Source organism: Pituophis catenifer, unplaced genomic scaffold (assembly GCF_029215685.1).
Source record: "Pituophis catenifer annectens isolate HBS135680 unplaced genomic scaffold, rPitCat1.0.hap2 SCAF_1, whole genome shotgun sequence".
Classification (NCBI taxonomy): domain Eukaryota; kingdom Metazoa; phylum Chordata; class Lepidosauria; order Squamata; family Colubridae; genus Pituophis; species Pituophis catenifer.
In genome coordinates, this window is record NW_027256881.1 from 227,727,879 (window position 1) to 227,747,664 (window position 19,786).

Here is a 19,786-nt window from a genome sequence, read left to right on the forward strand (position 1 = left end):
TTTGACTTTATTATACATTACTTTCATATTTATTTTCTATCCATTGATAAAATAAATCCCATATATTGTAATAATCAGATTCTTCTTTTCCATTAATTGCAAGTGTTAATCTACTCATTTCTGCACATTCCAATATTTTCTTAATCATGTTTTCATCTGCAGGAATCTCTTCATCTTTCCAATTCTGTGCGAATACAATTCTAGCCGCAGTTATTACATGAATAATCAAGTAATTTTCTTTACTATAGTTCCCTGGTAAAATGCCCAACAGGAATATCTCAGGTGTTAATTGACACGAGTGCTGCTGCGTCATCTTCTCCAACCACATACAAATTCTTGCCCAGTAATTTTTTTTGCTTCTACACATGTCCACCCCATCTGATAATACGATCCTGGTGCCTGATGACATTTCCAACATTTAGTTGATTTATCTTTAAACATTTTTGCCAGTCTTTCAGGTGACAAATGCCATCTGTAAAACATCTTGTACAGATTCTCCTTGTATGCAGTTGACATTGTTAACTTATAATTTCTATTCCATAACTGCTGCCATTTATCTAACTCTATTGTATGTCCAATATTTTTTGCCCATGCTATCATGCACCAGCCATTCTTTCATCTGGCCCTTTGTTCTTGAGTCTGACAAACAGTGCTTCTTCACAACTTTTTATTAGGAATGGGTTTAAAGGGGGAAGAGGTGAAGTCCATAATTTAGGTATGTATGTGTATGTGTATATCTTTTCTTTGTATCCAGAAAAAGGAATGGACTGTGGTGTTGCTGCTTTTTCCCACCTTCCATTTTTTTGTCCTATTTATTATGAAATTTATGAATTTCAGTCATTTTCCTATTAGTAGTAATTTTTTATTATGGATTTTAACCAGCATTATAGATGAAAAAAATCAAAGTAGATTTCTGCAGAAAACCCTTTACCCCCCCCCCCCCAAAAAAAAAGAATGTCATGAAAAAATATGTAGCACATCCAAATCAATTGTACAATTGTATGGCTTGGTAAAGGTCTTTTGCAACTTGAAATGTAAGTGAAGTGTTAACATCCCTTCAAAAATAAAGAATATAAAACTGAACGTTATTATCCTCAAATTTGGAAGTAATTGGAGAAAACAAGGAATGCAAAGAGAATGGTAACTGTGTGTTAATAGCCATTGCCTTATTAAAAGATAACTTAAAATTTCATTGAGGTATACTGGACAAATCTAATAAATTCTCAGGATTAGGGTTTAATGGAGGACTTGCAGAATCTAACATTTGGCAATATAATTAAGGAACACTGGTTTTACCATACTGACAATGATTGCTCCTAATTTGTTCCTTTAGCGTTGACTTGGCTTCCATAAGGATTAATTAGCCCATACTCAGGATAAAAGCTAAGATTACATAATTGCTCCATACAAATTTGATGTAAAAGAGACATATGTTTTAATAGCTATTTTTTTTTTATTAAAAGGTAACCTAAAATTTCATGTAGGTGTACTGGACAAATCTAACAAGTTGTCTGTATGATTATGCAGAAAATTATGAAGGGGCAGTTAAAGAAAGATAAAAAAGCAACTCAGTCCTGGGAAAGGAAAGGCATGAAAAACAACCTCGGAAATAACTCCACTACATCCCTCACATGCATTAAAAATAAATAAATCCCTGAGAGCATAGCTAAACTTTCCCCTAGCTTTGGTTTGAACATATATGTCTAACCATCCTTGAAGGACACTTCCATACACTGCAGCTTTCCCCTATCTACTGCCCACAACCAAAGTTAATTGACCAGCTCTGATGTGGTTTCTTTAATCTCTCAATACATGCCTTGCTCTTTTCGTGATATGGCTGTGACCATGTAATAACGCAGCAGTTCCTATTGGCTGCTTTCAGCTTCTAAATCTGTAGGCATATCCTATCCCCTTCAGTTGCTGCCAACTTTGCTTCATGGTTATTTCAGTTTTTGCTGCTTCCTGGCATGAAACCAGGAGAAAAGCAGCAGTACCAACATTGCTAGAAACACCCATAAACCAGGATATCTCTAAAGGCTTAGATAAATTCTGAGCTGCTCCTTAATCTACTAAAACCAAGGCTGCTAGAGAAACAACCTCTTTGTATCACTAGAGAAAGTAGTAGGCCAGGATCTCTGTAAGTGCTAGTTCAGATTACAGAAGGTTGCTAGAGCTGGATGTCAGGTCCCACAGATCTCTATCGGGACTTTGCCATTCTGGTGGGAGGGGGGAGAATTGGGGTTACACTTGCATGTGGTTTTCTTTGTTCCTTTTCTCTGCTTTGATGTACCTTTGGGGATGTTGGGAGAGGGGAAGGTATGTGCTTTCGGCCATCTGTTTGGTCTCACCATCGGAGGGGCGGAGATTGTGGTGCCTGGGAACTGCCTGTTATCACCTTCTCAGCCTGAAGTTCTCAGAACATCTTTGCACCTTGGGATTGGCTCAAAGATGAACTGGACATTGGGAAGGGCCTCAAATGGAGTGATTTAAACAAACACTCCAGCGCACGCAATTCAGATTCTGCCTTCACTCTCTCTTCTATCACTGTCTTCCAATAAAAGTTCCTTTTGAAATGTCGTTCATTTCAAGAGTTCTGCTTTCATGAGGAGGCTGTTCTGACCCAGCTCCCCAAACACAACAAACCCTCTGACATGAACTCAAAAGATTTCTTTATTCAGAATGCCAGCAGCCCAGGCAAAAAGTTTATCTCACAGACTAACAATTCAGAAGATGAATAGTTGTCTGCCTCACTTATTCATCTCTTCCCCTGCCTTTTATCCCCAGAGCTAGGGTGGAGCCTTGTTAGCAGTGATGGGTCTTCCTTCCCCAGGATCGGCCCATGTCTTTCCACTGCTCTCCCCTTCTCTGCCTTCTGCACAGCCACGTGTCAGGCACTGGACCCAGCTGTTCCCCTCTTCTTCATCAATCACCTCCAGACCTGGGGGCTGTTGACTCTCCATCTGAGGGCTGACAGACAGCCAAGGCTCTGCCTCTGTTTCTCTCTCTGCCAGCTCCACTCCCTCTTCCCCCTTGGAGCTCCCAGATTGCCCTGATACTGACCCTGACTCCCACACCACCTCCTCCTCTGATTCGGCTGCTGGAGGGGCTGGCGGCTGACAGGCCCCAGCAGAGGCTAGTGACCTTACACTTTAACCTTACACTGGAAGACATGTTTTTGCTTTAGCAATAACTGTACCACAGTTGCTATTGAAAACAATTTGGATGTAGTTTAGCTCCTTCAACAATATTAGCACCAAAATTGTAGACCAGATCTCTAAAGTAAACTAGAAAGGTTCTGATAGAAGGCAATTGTCAAGACTTACTTCCCTCCATAGTCTTCACTACATTATGGGGAGCGATTGGTGGATATTTTTTCTGCCAGCTTGGAAATCCATCAATTATGAATCTTAAAGTATTGGACACCTCACATATTCTAGCCTTGTTACTGAGTAGGGACTGGCTACGTAGACAGAGCACACTGACACAACATACTTTTTATTGTCTCATGAAACTGGCTATGGATATGTTCCCCTTGTGGTTCAAATTCTTACCAGAAAATAACTGGAGCAAAATTGTCTCCACTTATATTTCAGGAACATTTATTATTAGGTTTAAATTAGGTCGGGAAATCCAGTTTTAACCTTCAGCAGTATAACTAAATGCAGAGAGTAGAATCTGTGACCATGTTCATAAAGCAGTAGCACTTAGATTTATATGCCGCTTCAAAGTGCTTTTACAGCCCTCCCTAAGTTGTTTCCAGAGTCAGCATATTGCCCCCAACAATCTGGGTCCTCACTTTACCAGCCTTGGAAGGATAGAAGGCTGAGTCAACCCTGAGCCAGTGAGATTTGAAATGCCAAACTGCTAGTAACAGGCAGTCAGCAGAAGTAGCCTGTAGTACTGCATTCTAACCACTGCGCCACCACGGCTCATATAGCTGAATTGAGCTCTTTCTGAGCTTTTTACCCAGTGCTTAGGCCAACTACCCAGTGTTTTGTTATCTTCCTACCCTTTGCTCATACTGTTTCAATGCTTTCATTGTGAAAATATAAAGGCTAAAGAATGAGGAAGCATTCTATTCATAATACAATTCTTTTTTTTAAAGTCATTTTACTCATAGACCATTTGTGTTTGCGAAGAGCAAGTAAATATAGCTAGATGTTGATATGATCAACTGAAATTACAGTGAGAATTGAAAAAAGTAATATTAAAAAGAAAAGTCCTGTTAAAAGGTTGTGTGCTATTTTTCACCTGCTATCCATTCCTCTTATCTGAAAGAATAAAATATGCATTATTGTTGCTTGGATACTGAAGAAAAGTGGCTCTCTACTCTCAAATCATTGCCCTGTATTTTAGTATCAATTTGGGATCCCTTCTGAATTATATCTCTTCCCTGCAAGCTGTTTTTCTGAAAGTATTTGTTTTAAGCTAAGAACAGAGTTAAGGTGACACCCCCCCCCCATTTCTATGCCAAATATAGAAGTTTAGAGAAATGTAAAGCAAAAAAGGTATTTGTTTCCCCATCTGTATTCTGCTTAAACTAAAGCTCCTTGTTTTATTGATGTCTTCCCAATTAGATGTTTACCAAACTACTGTGAACATGGAGGAAAATGTTCCCAATCTTGGACAACTTTCTTCTGTGATTGTAATGAAACTGGTTACACTGGAACAACCTGCCATAACTGTAAGTAGATTGCATTGTTGGGTGCATATGAATATTTACAAATTGGAGAAAAATAGAGTTCTTGTACCCTATTTAAAACTATTTGTAAATGGGAACATGGGATGGAACAAATTTCAGTTTGACTAAGAAACTACATAGGAAACGAGATAGGCAGACTTCTTCTGATGACAAGGGAAGAAATGTATAAACTGACTTTTCTCATGGTGGAACGAAGTAAACTCTGAAAATATTTAGCAGTTTGGATACATTTGACAATTATCTGGTGTCAAAGTAAATCCATTTTATCAAATAGGTAATGCTACTTTGGTAGTCTTGTAACTCTAGAATATATCTGGATAATGTTGATTATCTGAATTTATTTTAATTATGCTTTCAGCTGAGATGCTATGATTGCTTTGGTTGTCCTGAGCTATTCCAGAATTGGGAAAATGTGGCCTGTGGATTCTCCTTGACCAATCTGTGATATTCTATAACCCTGACATAGTATCTTCTTGAATTGGCTGGTTGGAATGATCTTGATTGCATGCCTTTCTTTTCATCCATATCCAGAAACTGATGCTGGGGCCTCCTATTCAACACCTAGGCCATTGATCCATAATGTCTTAGGATTCCATATTTTATCACTTGCTGTTTAATATTTATATGAAGCCAGTGGCAAAGGTCATTCAGAGTTTTGGAATGGACTGCTATTGGTATACCAGTGACAGAAAACTCTACTCTTCCACATTATCTGATTTCAGAAAAGGGCTGACACGAAATCCAAATATGAATAGAAATCTTGTTCTGAGGCCAGTTTTCAATGAAACTACACTTTCTCCAAAAGAACTGGTCTGTAGCCTGGGAACTGTCACTGGGTTTTCAACTTATGATTGTGATAAGAATAACTACACTTCTATATTTGGTGCTGCTCTTTCTGAACTAGTCAGATTGGCAACAGTTGTCTGCACCTTGGTTGCATCCCATGTTGGCTACAGCAGTAAATTTTATATAGACCTACCCTTGAATATATTGGCTAGTCTGTTAACCAGTGCAAGGTGTTGAGAACACATGATTGTATGTGGCTGAAGTATATGCAATACTGTAGTTCCTATTAGCTTACTTTATGCAATTAATCGGTACTAATTTTAACACTCCTAAATGACATAGTAATTGAATGAATAGCTGAGGAATGTTGAATAGGAACTTTCTGAGTTTACAGAGAAGTGTTACAGAAGAAGCTCTTTCAGAACCCTGTTGGTACGTATACAGGAGAGGTGTGTCACTTGAGTTGTCTTTTCTGATTGGGCAAGACATATTTTTTTTCTTAAAATAGTCTAAATATGGAAAAGATAAAGCAATGCAGTAGTGACATCACTTGAATGTCAAGCACAAGGAACCAGAACACTCCATGAATAGGCTAACATAGTTACCTTATTGTTCATCACCAATATTAAAAAAATCTCACCAGATTGGCTGCATTTCCTTGGGAACAAGAAGAAAAGGCTTTCTTAGTCTGAACTATGATGTTTCATCCCTGCAGTGATTTCACATTGGGATATCACTTAACTCCCCCTTCCCATTCAGATGGTGATGTTCTGACCTAGGCTTCCTGAATCAGTAAAACACACGAGTAGTCCCAAAAAACTGTTTTATTTTAACAACTGTGAGTTCTGTTCATTCACAGATGAGTCCCAAATAGTTGTAAACAGTCCTTCGGGATAAGGCTGATAATCACCCACCTTTATCTCCCTTGACACACTGCCAAAGACCTAATTGGCAAAGCCACATGGAGTCCAGAATCAAACAGAGATTCAGACTTTAAACTGCACAGAATTAACAATGTTGCTTCCTGAAAAGGCCCACATGCCTTTGCTCCTCTTTTAAGTCTTATGAGAGGGGCCAATCATCTCCAAGTCCTACTCCCAAATCATCCCTTTTGTTTTAACTGTTCTTGCCTTCTGGCAGCTCTGCACATGCTTGCACTGGGAATAGGCTCCCACTGTTTCTCCCAGATGGCCTTTTCTCTGCCTCCGACGCAGAGCCCTCATCCGAGCCTTCCCCAGACTTCAGGACTGGCCCATGTTCCTCCCCAGACTCCTCACTGTCCGACTCTGCTGCCAGCTTTGCAGGCTGCTGGCGGACCACAACAGGTGATTCCACCACACTGCAGGATGGCAAGGCCAAAATCTTGAGCATATTTTCCATTGTATGTTAAATATGGAAGCACATACTTCATAACTATGTTAAATATAGTTATGTTCATTTTTTTTATAATTGTGGCATTCAGAATATACAGAGAAAGGGACTGGTGATTTCTCTTTCTTTCTTTCTTTCTTTCTTTCTTTCTTTCTTTCTTTCTTTCTTTCTTTCTTTCTTTCTTTCTTTCTTTCTTTCTTTCTTTCTTTCTTTCTTTCTTTCTTTCTTCTCTCCAAAACTTCTTGTAACCTATACATTGCCCAACCCTGATCTCCATAATGTTGTTTCTCAGTTTTCCTCTACCTTCAATAGATGTTTCTTTTTTCTACTATTTTAGCGTTGTAAAAAAATAGCCTAGCCCTTCCATTTTAAATGTTTCCAGCATATACAAATATCTAGCCAGGAGATATTTAATAAATATTATTACAATTTTGATATCTGACTCAGTACATGCTAAATGATGTGGATACAAGAAATATTTCTTAACAAGCTTTCTGTGATGCCAGAGGGACATTTCTTTTCAAAAAGAAAAATAAAAAAAGATAGCAAGCAAGAAATCTCTGGCAATTTCCAGTATAATATATGCAGAATGTTAAAGTTGTTCCATAAATGGAAACTTCATCCCACAAGAAACGTCAAAATTTGAGCATCCATGTTAGCCTCATGTTTAAATGAAATACTTAAATGCAGGAATATTCAGATAGACTGAACTTTTTGCTTTTCTAAATGTCCTTTAAAAGATTAAAAAACTTTGGATTTTTTAAAAGAAATTCTGAAGGTTGCCATATATTTCTACTCTAACACTACATTTCTAAATTTGAATATGAATAAAGAAATTGTTATGATTTCCATCCAACAGAAATGTAAATTTGTTGAATGAGAATTACATCAATTACATCCCTAAACATGCTGCTTATTAAAATTAAACTATTTATAAAAGAGCAACTTTTCATGTGTTTTATTTAATAATAAAATGTTACTTATTGGTTGTTCAGTTGTAAAGTTACTTATTGGTTGTTTGGCAATGTAACAGTGAAAACAACTATTTTTCCTGACTATTATTTCATGAATACATTCTAATGAGGCATTAGATAACTATGAAAAAAAGACCCTGGAAGAATAGACAAACAACCATCTTCCTGAATTATCTTTTTAGAGATTATATGATGTCTTTACAATTATTAATTTTAACAATGAAAATTATAATTTAATATTTATAAAATTATATTACCTTAGGTTATTGCTACATGTATACCTATTAATCACCTGCAATATGAAGATTTGAAAAAGGGATGAAACAATGAAATACAGACTTCGGTTTTTATGTTCACATTACCTGGGATCATTTAGCTTTTGCCTGATTTGTAGTCAAAAGAACAAGTTTTCTGCTCTTTGAGTTTTGCCACCTGAGGATAGGTTTCATGTGTCATTTGGAGGTGATCACTTTGAAAGAGAGAGAGGTACCATCAGGGATGGGCTCCTGAGGGTTCAGCAGGGTTCAGGCAATCCTCTAGCCAAGGATTGCTGGGGTTTGGCGAACCCCCAAATGCCCCCCCTGGCTGACCACACCCACCCCGTCCCTCCCACCCCACGCCTCCCCTCCCAGGAGTCTCCATGTAGCCTGTTCATCATTCCAGGTATGTGCAAGGGCTGCACGGAGGGTCTGGGAGGGCAAAAAACGGGCCTACCAGAGGTTCTGGAAGTCCAGAAATGGGCCTGTTTCTGGCCTCTGGAGGGCCTCCTTACCCAGGGGGAAGTGGTTGTCACCCTCTTGGAGTCTCGAGTAAGCCTCCAGAGCCTGGGGAGGGTGAAAAAGCCCCCACCCACCCACCGTGATGCAGGCAGCTGACATGGCCATGCCCACCATGGCCACACCTACCCAGCAACGGGGCAGCGAACCCATTGCTAAAGGATCTGAAGCCCACCCCTGGGTACCATTCACCTTGAAAGAAGTGATGATGCAATTCTGTTGAAGAACTCATCATTCAATTTAGGCAACATCCTAGTTGCAATGGATTAACTATGTACTTTCTATTCAGGATTCAGACCTGGCCATGAAATAAAATTTGCATTAATTGGTCAATCTGAATGGAGAGGATGAGACATTCCTGGTCTTGTTGACCCCTCATTGGTATTCAGTACTAAAAGATATCCTTCTGAGCTCTTCAATTCTAGTGTTCTAGGTGGCATTGTATTTCACCTGAATGAGCAAGTCCATAATTATAGCAATAGCAATAGCAATAACACTTAGACTTATATACCGCTTCACAGTGCTTTACAGTCCTCTGTAAGTGGTTTACAGAGTCAGCATATTGCCCCCAACAATTTTATCCACCTCAGAAGGATGGAAGGCTGAGTCAACCTTGAGCCTGCTGAGATTTGAACTGCCAAATTTCAGGCAGCTGGCAGTCAGCAGAAGTAGCCTGCAGTACTGCATTCTAACCACTGCACCACCGTGGCTCATAACATTATGGAGTTGTTTTGAAGCCACATCTTGTGTTTGAGGAGCAAATGAAACCATGGCAACTGCAACATTATAATAGTGCAGTTCTTGCTGATGCATCAGTTATGCTCTTTTCTGAATCAGGATCTATGGGCAACAATAGTTCTTTTTTTTTTCTTTCTTTTTTTTTTTTTCATTACTATACATTTAGAGTAATGTATCCCATACTCTATTTGGGTCTATCTTTGAAGTTAATCTGGAAACTACATTTGGTCCAAAATAAAAACAACACAGCTGTTAAGAGGTATGAACCCTTTTAGCAACCTAATGCTAACATTATGCTCACCATGGTGTTTGCCAATAAATTTGTAAGACTAATTCAAAATATTGGTTCTGACCTAAAACGCTTTTCCTGTAACCCCGTGGAACCTTCTTCTCAAACAGATTTTAGCTACCTTAATATTATGATAAGTAAAAATTGTTGAGAATCCAAAGGCAGAACATTCCTATTGCTGCCCCAATAGGGTGATTTGCAACACCCTATTTCCTAAGATAAAGCATCTCTCGATATATTGATCTTTCAGAAGTCTTTGAAAGTTATTCTATTTAAGTTTGCGCTTGGTGAGTGACAAGGCAGTTGAGCAGTCATTTTTGTTTTGTTTTTTAGTTGTAACTGGCTTATAGGGTGGATTAATTTTATGGATTTTATTGTTTAACTGTAGTAATCCAACTTGAATCTATGGAATAGGAAGTAGACAAATGTAATATATTGCTTAGCGCATTGTAAGCCGCCCTGAGTCTCCGGAGAAGGGTGGCATATAAATCAAATTAAAAAATAAAATGAATAAATAAATAAATACACGCCCAGTATGTATAGATTTTTTTTTTCTGTAGCAAGCTTTTAATAGGGTTCCTTCTATCCAGGGACTGCGTTCAAGAACATGTGTCATCTAAGAATACATGGATACTTTCAGATGGGGGCTTAGTTCTGCTCATACAGTGAATTAAGTGACTCATCATACAGTTCATGTCATCAATGGAGACATATAGTTGTATAAGGTAATAATTTCCTCCTGTTCAATTAAAAAAAAAAGCTAGAGCTGATCCAGAATGTGGCTGTGCAAGCAGTACACCTATGTAACCGTTCTGTTTAATGGTTACCAGTGGACTTCTAGGTGCAATTTAAGATGTTGGTTACCACCTATAAATCTATACATAGTTTGGGCCCAGTAATTTATAACATAGTTTGCCTCCAATTATTGTTGCCCATCCTATTAGATTAGGCAGGGTGGACATGCACTGGGTCCCACTGATTAAACTATGGCATCTCATTGTACTCTAGAAGTGGGATTTTTTTTGCTGCTGCTGCCTCTATGCTCTAGAACAGGAGTGTCAAATGCACATCATCATGGCGGCATCATGTGACGTATCGGGACATTTTTCCCCTTCGCTAAACCGAGCATGGGCATGGCCAGCGCATGATGCATCCGACTTGTGGGCCGCAAGTTTGGCAGCCTTGCTGTAGAATGTCATTTTCCTGAGGTTCATTTGATCTTGAACTCTTGAAAAAAATCTGTGAATGTCTCTCTGATGTTTCAATCTGTCAATCAATATCAGATATCCAAGTTGGAAATAGCAAAAGATCGATGTGTACATCCACATTTTGGTCTTTGTGAACTTCTACCTAATGTAAACTGGAACCTGCACACAATCCTGGACCAACATAGAGGAGTGATCCATCCTCCCCTGATAGAACAAATTGGGCCTAGAACATTGATAATAAATTCTGATCTACATCCAATCTATTTCTTCAGATTGGCTGTAAATTTATTACAATGTGACTAAACTGTAGCATTTTCAATTTTAATTTTATGTTTCCTGGATTTGAACCAGGAATCATATTTGGAAAAACCTGCCCAGGGTACTATTAATATATTGTAAAATTTTGTATCATCAACAAACCAGACAACCTTTTCAGATATCTCAGGATTTCAGCATTCTTGTGTGGGATTTGATGACAGATGCAATATTTTAAACAAACATTTTAATATAATTTGGTCATTTGTAATTTGGTGAGCTGTGGGTCAGTGTTTTGAAATCAATGATTCCTGTTATTGACTCCTGATATACATAATGCTTTTTTTTTATATTACAAATAAATGCTGTTGAGTTTGTGAGTCTTCCCATGTTTGTGATTTGTTTTGCAATCTCAATAACATTTTCCCCAACTAAGCTTTTTTTCCTCCTATATTCTTCTATTACTTTTTCCCTTGAATAAGTTTTAGATTTCTCACACTGACAACTGCTGCTGAGCCAGCTGTACTTTGCTAGTTTTGGTCCCCATCACCTTTTATTCGCAATCAATACAGCACATGTGGAATTTTTTTGAAGCCCAGCTTGAAGCACAAAGCTACAGTCTTGCCTATATAAAAAATCAGCAAGCAGCCATCTCGCTGAATGGATAACTGGTAATAAAATAAATAGATTCCATGATCTGAAAAGAAGAGAGGAAAAAAGTGACAGTCTCTGAAAACACCAAATATTATTCTGCCAAAGTGTGCAAGTTTTTAATAACATTTTTTTTTTTAAGATAGACATCTTTTTTGCCTTCTTTTTGTTTCGGTATCTCTAGTTTGAATTGGAAAATTATTAGAATTATTATTGTCATCATCATTGATACTACTACCATCATCTTCATTGCCAGTCCATTTACTAAACTTCTCTGGGCAAATTACAAGGCTTTTTTTTTTTAAAATGTGGAATAAAAAAATGAAATAATGAAAGCCATAAGTCACTGTAGAACAGAATAAATTAAAATTAAACAAAGCACAACACTGTACTGATGCTTAGAGGAAGGGAAATGTCCTTAACCCACATTCCAAACATTCCTTTGTGGGGAATATAACTCTTACATTGAACCACACTACTGAGAAATTTTCCATCCTTTTGCTTTCTTTTGTAGGATATCTGCAGGAGGGTATGTGAAGATACTAGAAGCACCTGGGCAACTAATTGTATGGGGGATATTCTTAAGCTACTTGGATTTAGGTTTAGTGTATTGCCAAAGCTGAGAGCCGTGGTGGTGCAGTGGTTAGAATGCAGTACTTCATCTGCTGACTGCCAGCTGCCAGCAGTTCGGCAGTTCGAGTCTCATCGACTCAAATTTGACTCAGCCTTCCATCCTTCCGAGGTTGGTAAAATGAGGAGCCAAATTGTTGAGGGTAATACATTGACTCTGTAAAGCGTCAATGTATTAGAGAGAGCTATAAAGCCCTGTGAAGTGGTATATAAGTCTAACTGCTATTGCTATTATCACACAGTATATTCAAAATGAAATCTTTCTAGCATCATAAATATTTGAAAATTTAATCTAAAGTCGCCCAAGCTGTTCAAATATTCCCCTCTCTCTCTCTCTCTCTCTCCCTCCCTCCCTCCCTCCGTGTGTGTGTGTGTGTGTGTGTGTGTGTGTGTGTGAGAGAGAGAGAGAGAGAGAGAGAGAGAGAGAGAGAGAGAATGTGTGTGTATTCTCTCTCCCTCCCTATTAGGTTGATTGGAGCCACAATATTTCAACATTTATATTGATCTTTGTTGGCTAGGATAAAATCTTAATTTCTCAGAAAATCCTGTGCAGCCGTGATTTTCTAGGATTGCAAATGTCCAGTTATGGAAAGCCACCAAAAGTAGCATGAGAGAGATTATCTCAGAATGAGGGCCTTTGTGCAGAAGAAATTTAGAACATCCATCTTCATTTCCATCCTGCCAGGCCATAGGCAGCAAGGTGATCAGATGAGTTTAAGTGCTCCAGTTGCTTGAGGAGTCCAACCAGAGCATCTCACAAATACACTTGAAATTACTCTTGAAGATAAGAAACTTATATTTTATTTGCAATATTTACAGTACATGCTTTCCAGTAACAGAGTTTCTGTGGGCTGCTTAATAAGAAGAAATGAAATTATCTAGTTTTATTCACATTTCCTGGGCACAGACACAAATTAAAATGTTCCAAAAGTGCCTGGTTTTGCTTTTTTTTTTTCTTCTTCTTCTTCTTTTCTTTTCTTTAGAATAAACCCAGGGGAAAACAATTGCTTTTAGCAATCTGTTCTTGTAGTACAGAGAGTTTTGTTGTTGTTGTTATTGCTGTTGCTTAGTGGCCTTCTAAATATACTTATAAAATTGATCATTTTCTGGCATCACCCATCAAGACTTCCATCTTGAGAAATCTGGTGAAAAAAAATGTTATATGGGTACCCATTATGTATATATTTGGAGAAAAAAATGTTAGTTGTACTTTGTTTTGTTAGTCAGATTGACATTGTTTTCTCTTTGGAAAGATATAATACCACTGAAATAACTTCTTATGAACACTCTACTAGAGGTTCAAAAATTCAGGATCATTAAAAGCGATCTTTACATATACATTTTTTTTAGCATTGTATGAGAAAATATGTAATTTTCTTAAGGAGAAAACCAGCCATCTGTCATCCTAGCACACTGCAGCAGGAATTTTATTAGTCTGTCAACTATGAGACCTGTCAAAGTCATTTTTTAAAATATATAGCACAGATTCCATTTCTTTTTGCCATTTAACATGACAATTGTATTACAAGGGTGAGCATTTTGATTTCATTTTCTGGCTCTTAATGTTTTTGCTGCTAAAGCACTGAGAGGAGTAGATTTTTTTTCCCTTTTGTTGTTTATTATCTTTTTTTTTTTGGCTATTAAAATAATACTTCAGTAACATTACTGATTAAAAAATCCCTTGATTTTGCCTATCAGATCACAGGGCTAAAACTAGAAACATCTGACTAGTGAGTTTTCCATCTGAGCAAGTTACCCATCATTTGTAATAACTTTCATACAACTACGTTTGTAGTTTTGATCTCCTGGAAACCAGCTTTACCCTCCCAGCACCATTCTTGGAATCAGGAGGAAATCTATAATGTTTTTTCAAGGCAACACTTAGTTCTGGTTTCTAGGCTCAGCTGCTGAAATGCACAATTTTCTGGGGAGCTACTACATTATCAGTTGGACCATAAGGAAGGCTGAGCACCAAAGAATTGAGGCCTTTAAACTATGGTGCTGGAGAAGACTTTTGCGAGTCCCTTGGACTGCAAGATGATCAAACTGGTCAGTCCTAAAGGAGATCAACCTTAACTGCTCTTTAGAAGGCCAGATCCTGAAGATGGAACTCAAATACTTTGGCCACCTAATGAGAAGGTAGGACTGACTGGAGAAGAGCCTAATACTGGGAAAGATTGAGGACAAAAGAAGAATGGGACGACAGAGAACGAGGTGGCTGGATGGAGTCACTGAAGCAGTAGGTGTGAGCATAAATGGTCTCCAGGGGATGGTAGAGGACAGGAAGGCCTGGAGGAACGTTGTCCATGGGGTCACGATGGGTCGGACACGACTTCGCAACTAACAACAACTACTACTACTACTACATTATCAAAGAAGAGTTTCTTCCAGAAGGCAATCTTTTGAAGACAGCTTTTGGGGCTGAAACATGACATAGAAGTCACATTGCAAGTGAAATGTCATTGCTCATCTTTGTATACGTTTCTAGATGTCATCCATATAAAATTATATTGAAATGGATCAGCACAAGAACAGGATTGGCAATTTCAACTTGTTATGACAGAAATTCATAACTTTAAAAATAATGGAAATTGTTTTGGTGTTTCTCTCATGGAAAAAGAAAGTTTGCCAGGGAATTAATGGCTGCTTAGTTAGATTGCCCTTTTCCAACCACTCAGTTTGACTGTTCTCCATCCATCCTTAACTGAAAACTACACTGGCCCAAAATTTGCTGCTTTGGTTGCCAATCTCTCTCCTGCTGGTTTTATTGCTTTTATACTGAATTGTTTAAGTCACCTGACTTCCATTCAAGGAATGGGTGGGAAAAATGTCTAACAGGTTTTATAGGTAATATTATAGTGACATGGTAGGAAAAAAAAGTTGCACTTTAGAAGTTGTTTATGTTGTGGTTACATACAAGGGAGAAAGTCATTTTTGTTTCCTATTCGAAACAGTCCCTGTAAGAATTGATGAAAAGGTACATAATGAGTGGTAAAGATAAATAAACAATTTCTTCTAGAGAAACAAATGAGAGTGAAACTAAAGATTTTACAAGATGTAAAAGAAAGTATATCAAATGTGAAGTTGTCGGTAAGCAATTTGACCTGGATTGCAGTTTGGATTATAGCACCACATGGCTGGATTGCATCTATGGAAGGATCAGGTCTCACAGAAAGTCTACCTCAGTGGATCCTCACAGTGTCGTTATGGGGGGGGGGTTGCGAAGACTTGAGGATATGTTATGATTTAAATCTTGAGTTAAATCTTGGGGGGGGGTGGCCATGGCCATAATGCTTCTCTCGTGCCCCAGGTAGCACAGATCCTCAGGGCCTGGGCTGTCGGCTGATGTTGCGCAATGCCAGGTTGGTGGTAAATAAGGCCCCCCTCATTTATGACCTTATTCAGGAGGGGGGAGCGGACCTCGCGGGTATTACGGAGACCTGGTTGGGTCTGGAAGGGGGAGTGCCCCTTGTTGAAATGTGCCCACCAGGTTTCCGGGCATTCCATCAGCCGAGGGCCCAGGGTAGGGGCAGGGGGGTGGCATTATTATTAAAGAAAGTCTATGTCCAAGGGAGGCCACTGTACCTCAGATAGCCGGATGTGAGTCCCTCCTTGTGAGGTGGGGTCGTCGGGTGCAGATGGGCCTGCTGATTTTGTACTTGGCTTCCTGCTGCATGGCAGCGGCCCTGCCCGAGCTGCCCGATGTGATAGCCGGTTGATACCCCAGGCTTATGGTTATGGGGGATTTCAACCTGCCATCTGTCGGGGAAACGTCAATGGCAGCTCAGGAGTTCATGGCTTCCATGACGGCCTTGGACCTGACCCAGTTAGTTCAAGGCCCTACCCACATGGGGGGACACACCCTGGATTTGATTTTTGTCTCTGGTCAGTGGCAGAATGATCTAGAAATAGGGGATTTAGTTGCCAAACCCTTGTCATGGTCTGATCATTCTCTCCTTCGCATGGACTTTCAAACTTCTATCCCTCACCACAGGGAGATGGAACAAACTAGATGGTTCCGACCCAGGCACCTGATGGACCCTGATAGGTTCCTGACGGAGCTTGGGCCATTCCCTGAGGCTCTGGCTCATGGTGTGACTGAAGAACTGGTGGCCGCCTGGCATAGGGCAGCCGCTGGCGCTTTGGACCACATCGTGCGTTTGTGGCCTCTGACCCAGTGCCGATCTCAATTGGCTCCCTGGTTTTCCAAGGAGCTGAGAGAGATGAAATGCCGGAAAAGATGCCTGGAGAGCGACTGGAGGGCCAGCCGCTCCGAATCTGACCAAACACTGGTGAGGTCTCATATTAAGGTCTACCTAGTGGCAATAAGAGCAGCAAAATCTAATTATTTTTCCGCTCTTATTGGGTCTGCAGAGAACCGCCCAGCAGCCCTGTTTAGGGTGACCCACTCCCTCCTTCATCTGGGAGTGAGGGAAGACCCCTTGCAGGGCAAGGCTGAGGATTTTGTGCAATTCCTGCATGACAAAGTCCCTTAGATTCGGGAAGGCCTGGACTCAGATTGGGTAGATTCAGATGGGGTGACGGAGGTGGGTCTTGAGAATGTCATCTGGGAGGGGTTTGATCTTGTGACTCCTGAGGACATGGACAGGATTCTGGGAAGGCTTAGCGCTGCCACATGTTTATTGGACCAGTGTCCCTCCTGGTTAGTGCTGGCCTCCCGGGCAGTTACACAAGGCTGGCTCCAGGGGATTATTAATGCTTCTTTGAGTGAGGGTTTCTTCCCTCTCTCTATGAAAGAGGCGGTGGTGAAGCCCCTCCTCAAGAAGCCCTCCCTGAACCCGGCTGTATTAGCAAACTATCGTCCAGTCTCCAACCTTTGCTTTGTTGCGAAGGTTGTTGAGAGTGTGGTGGCGCGACAACTTCCCCGGTACCTGGATGAAGCTGTCTATCTAGATCCGTGCCAGTCGGGCTTCAGGCCGGGGTACAGCACGGAAATGGCATTGGTCGCATTGGTTGATGATCTCTGGAGGGCTCGGGACAGGGGCTGCTCCTCTGTCCTGGTCTTATTAGACCTCTCAGTGGCTTTTGATACCATTGACCATGATATCATGCTGCGATGATTGGAGGGGTTGGGAGTGGGGGGCACCGTGTTGCGGTGGTTCTCCTCCTTCCTCTCCGACCGTACACAGTTTGTGTTGGCAGGGGGACAGTGGTCGACCTCGAGGCGCCTTGTTTGTGGGGTGCTGCAAGGGCCAGTCCTCTCGCCCCTTCTGTTCAACATTTATGTGAAGCTGCTGGGGGAGATCATCTGTGGTTTTGGGGTGAAGTTCCACCAATATGCTGATGACACCCAGCTGTACATCTCACCCCGGACCAGCCCAATGATGCCCTTGACATGATGTTCGGTGCCTGGAGGCCATGCGGAACTGGATGGGGAGAAACAAGCTCAGACTCAACCCATCCAAGACCGAGTGGCTGTGGTTCCCGGCGTCCTGGTATAGTCAGCTGGTTACATCGCTGACTAATGTGGGCAAGATCTTGGCCCACTCAGAGAGGGTTCGCAACTTGGGTGTTCTCCTGGATGCACGGCTGTCTTTGGAAGATCATATGACGGCCATGGCCAGGGGAGCTTTTTATCAGGTTCGCCTGATACACCAGTTGCGTCCCTTTCTGGACCGGGATGCCCTGCGCACGATTAATCATGCCCTCGTCACGTCACGTCTGGACTACTGCAACGCTTCTACATGGGGCTCCCCTTGAAGAGCACACGGAGGCTCCAACTGGTCCAGAATGCGGCCGTGCAGGTGATTATGGGGGCGACACGGTGCACAGCGAGCTGCACTGGCTCCTGGTGGTCTTCCGGGTGCGATTCAAGGTGTTGGTTACCACCTTTAAAGCGCTCCATGGCTTAGGACTGGGGTATATACGAGATCGCCTTCTGCCACTGATAGCCTCCCACTGGCCAATACGCTCCCACAGAGAGGGGCTCCTCAGGGTGCCGTCGGCCAAACAATGTCGACTGGCGACACCCAGGGGGAGAGCCTTCTCTGTGGGGGCACCAGCCCTCTGGAATGTGCTACCCCTAGAGGTTCGTATGATCCCCAACCTGCGTACCTTTTGCCGCGCTCTGAAGACTCTTTTATTCCAACAAGCCGGGCTGGCCTAATAGGAATTTTAAATGGGGTGTCTGTTAGCTTTTAATTTTGTGGGCCAAATTTTTATATATTTGTTTTTAAATTGTTTTTAAATTTTGTAAGGGTATATGTGTTTTAAGATGGCTGTACACCGCCCTGAGTCCTTTGGGAGGAGGGCGGTATAGAAGTGTAATAAAACCTAAAGCTAAAACATAGGAGGTATTTAAAGAGGGTCCGTGATGAAAAAAAGGTTGAGAACTAGTGGTCTACATAAATATATCTGGATGAATATGAAAAGAAAAGCTATTAACATGAGAAATCACTCCATTAGAAGTAATTTATTAATAGTATGGAATAAATATATGTATGTATGTCTAGGATTATCACCTGTGGCTTCAATATTAAATATATATATTTTCATGAAAAAGAACTTGCTAAAATGATAATGGGAAGAAACCTGCCATTTGTCTTCTTGGTTCAAAAATAAGATTTGATGCTTGGTGACTTGACTAAATTTGAATAGAAATAAAGTCATATTGAATAGCCAAATCAATATTGTTCATGAATTGTCATCTGTTGAATGTTTCTGCTTTCTTCACTTCTTCTTGAATTTTGAGCAATTAGAGTTTCTGGTTCTTTATTAGAATATTTATCATTTTCTTACAGCTGAGAACTTAAAGAGCCACAGCTGCATATCATATAGAGAAAATTCTCAGCCTTCGTGATAAAGTAACAAATGACTTAAACTATCAGCATATCACAGCTATTAAATAACAAAGGAAATAAAGGAAAATATATGAACAATAAACTAGTCCAAAGACAAAATGAGATTTGGAAAAAAATACACAATATGTTATTATATTTGAGTGCAAATCCACTTGAATTGGCTTTCTACAGGGATAGGGGTTTTTACCTGGCAATTCCATATATACTGTACATACCAAGAAGATATTGTAATGCCAGAACAGTGCCATGAACTCTTTTCGAATAATTTGGAATACAGTATAGTGAAATGTGCATGGATATTACTTGAAGCTCTGCATACAGTAATTGCAGAATATCATGTTCCATAGTGCCAGGAAATTAATTAAGGAAAGAGAAACAACTGAAATGTGTGTGTACATGTGTGTGTGTGTGTACTATATGCATACATGCATACATACATACATACCCACATCTACCCACATACAGTATATGTGCAAATACCTCTCTCTTCTCCTTGCAAACAATTATGTATACTCTGGGAATGTGCTATGTCATTTCAGCCTGCTACAATGGTACACTTAGTTTTTAGAATATGCATTTTCTTTT

General features: G+C 40.2%; 1 protein-coding gene across 1 annotated transcript in view; it reads left to right on the forward strand.

The window, feature by feature from the left end:
• The window catches only part of CNTNAP5 (contactin associated protein family member 5), a 424,307-nt gene that overhangs the window by 239,586 nt on the left and 164,935 nt on the right, over nt 1-19,786 (forward strand). Inside the window, exon 11 of the mRNA XM_070957105.1 lies at nt 4,578-4,684. Coding sequence (XP_070813206.1) covers nt 4,578-4,684 — 107 coding nt within the window. The remainder of the gene's footprint in view (nt 1-4,577; nt 4,685-19,786) is intronic.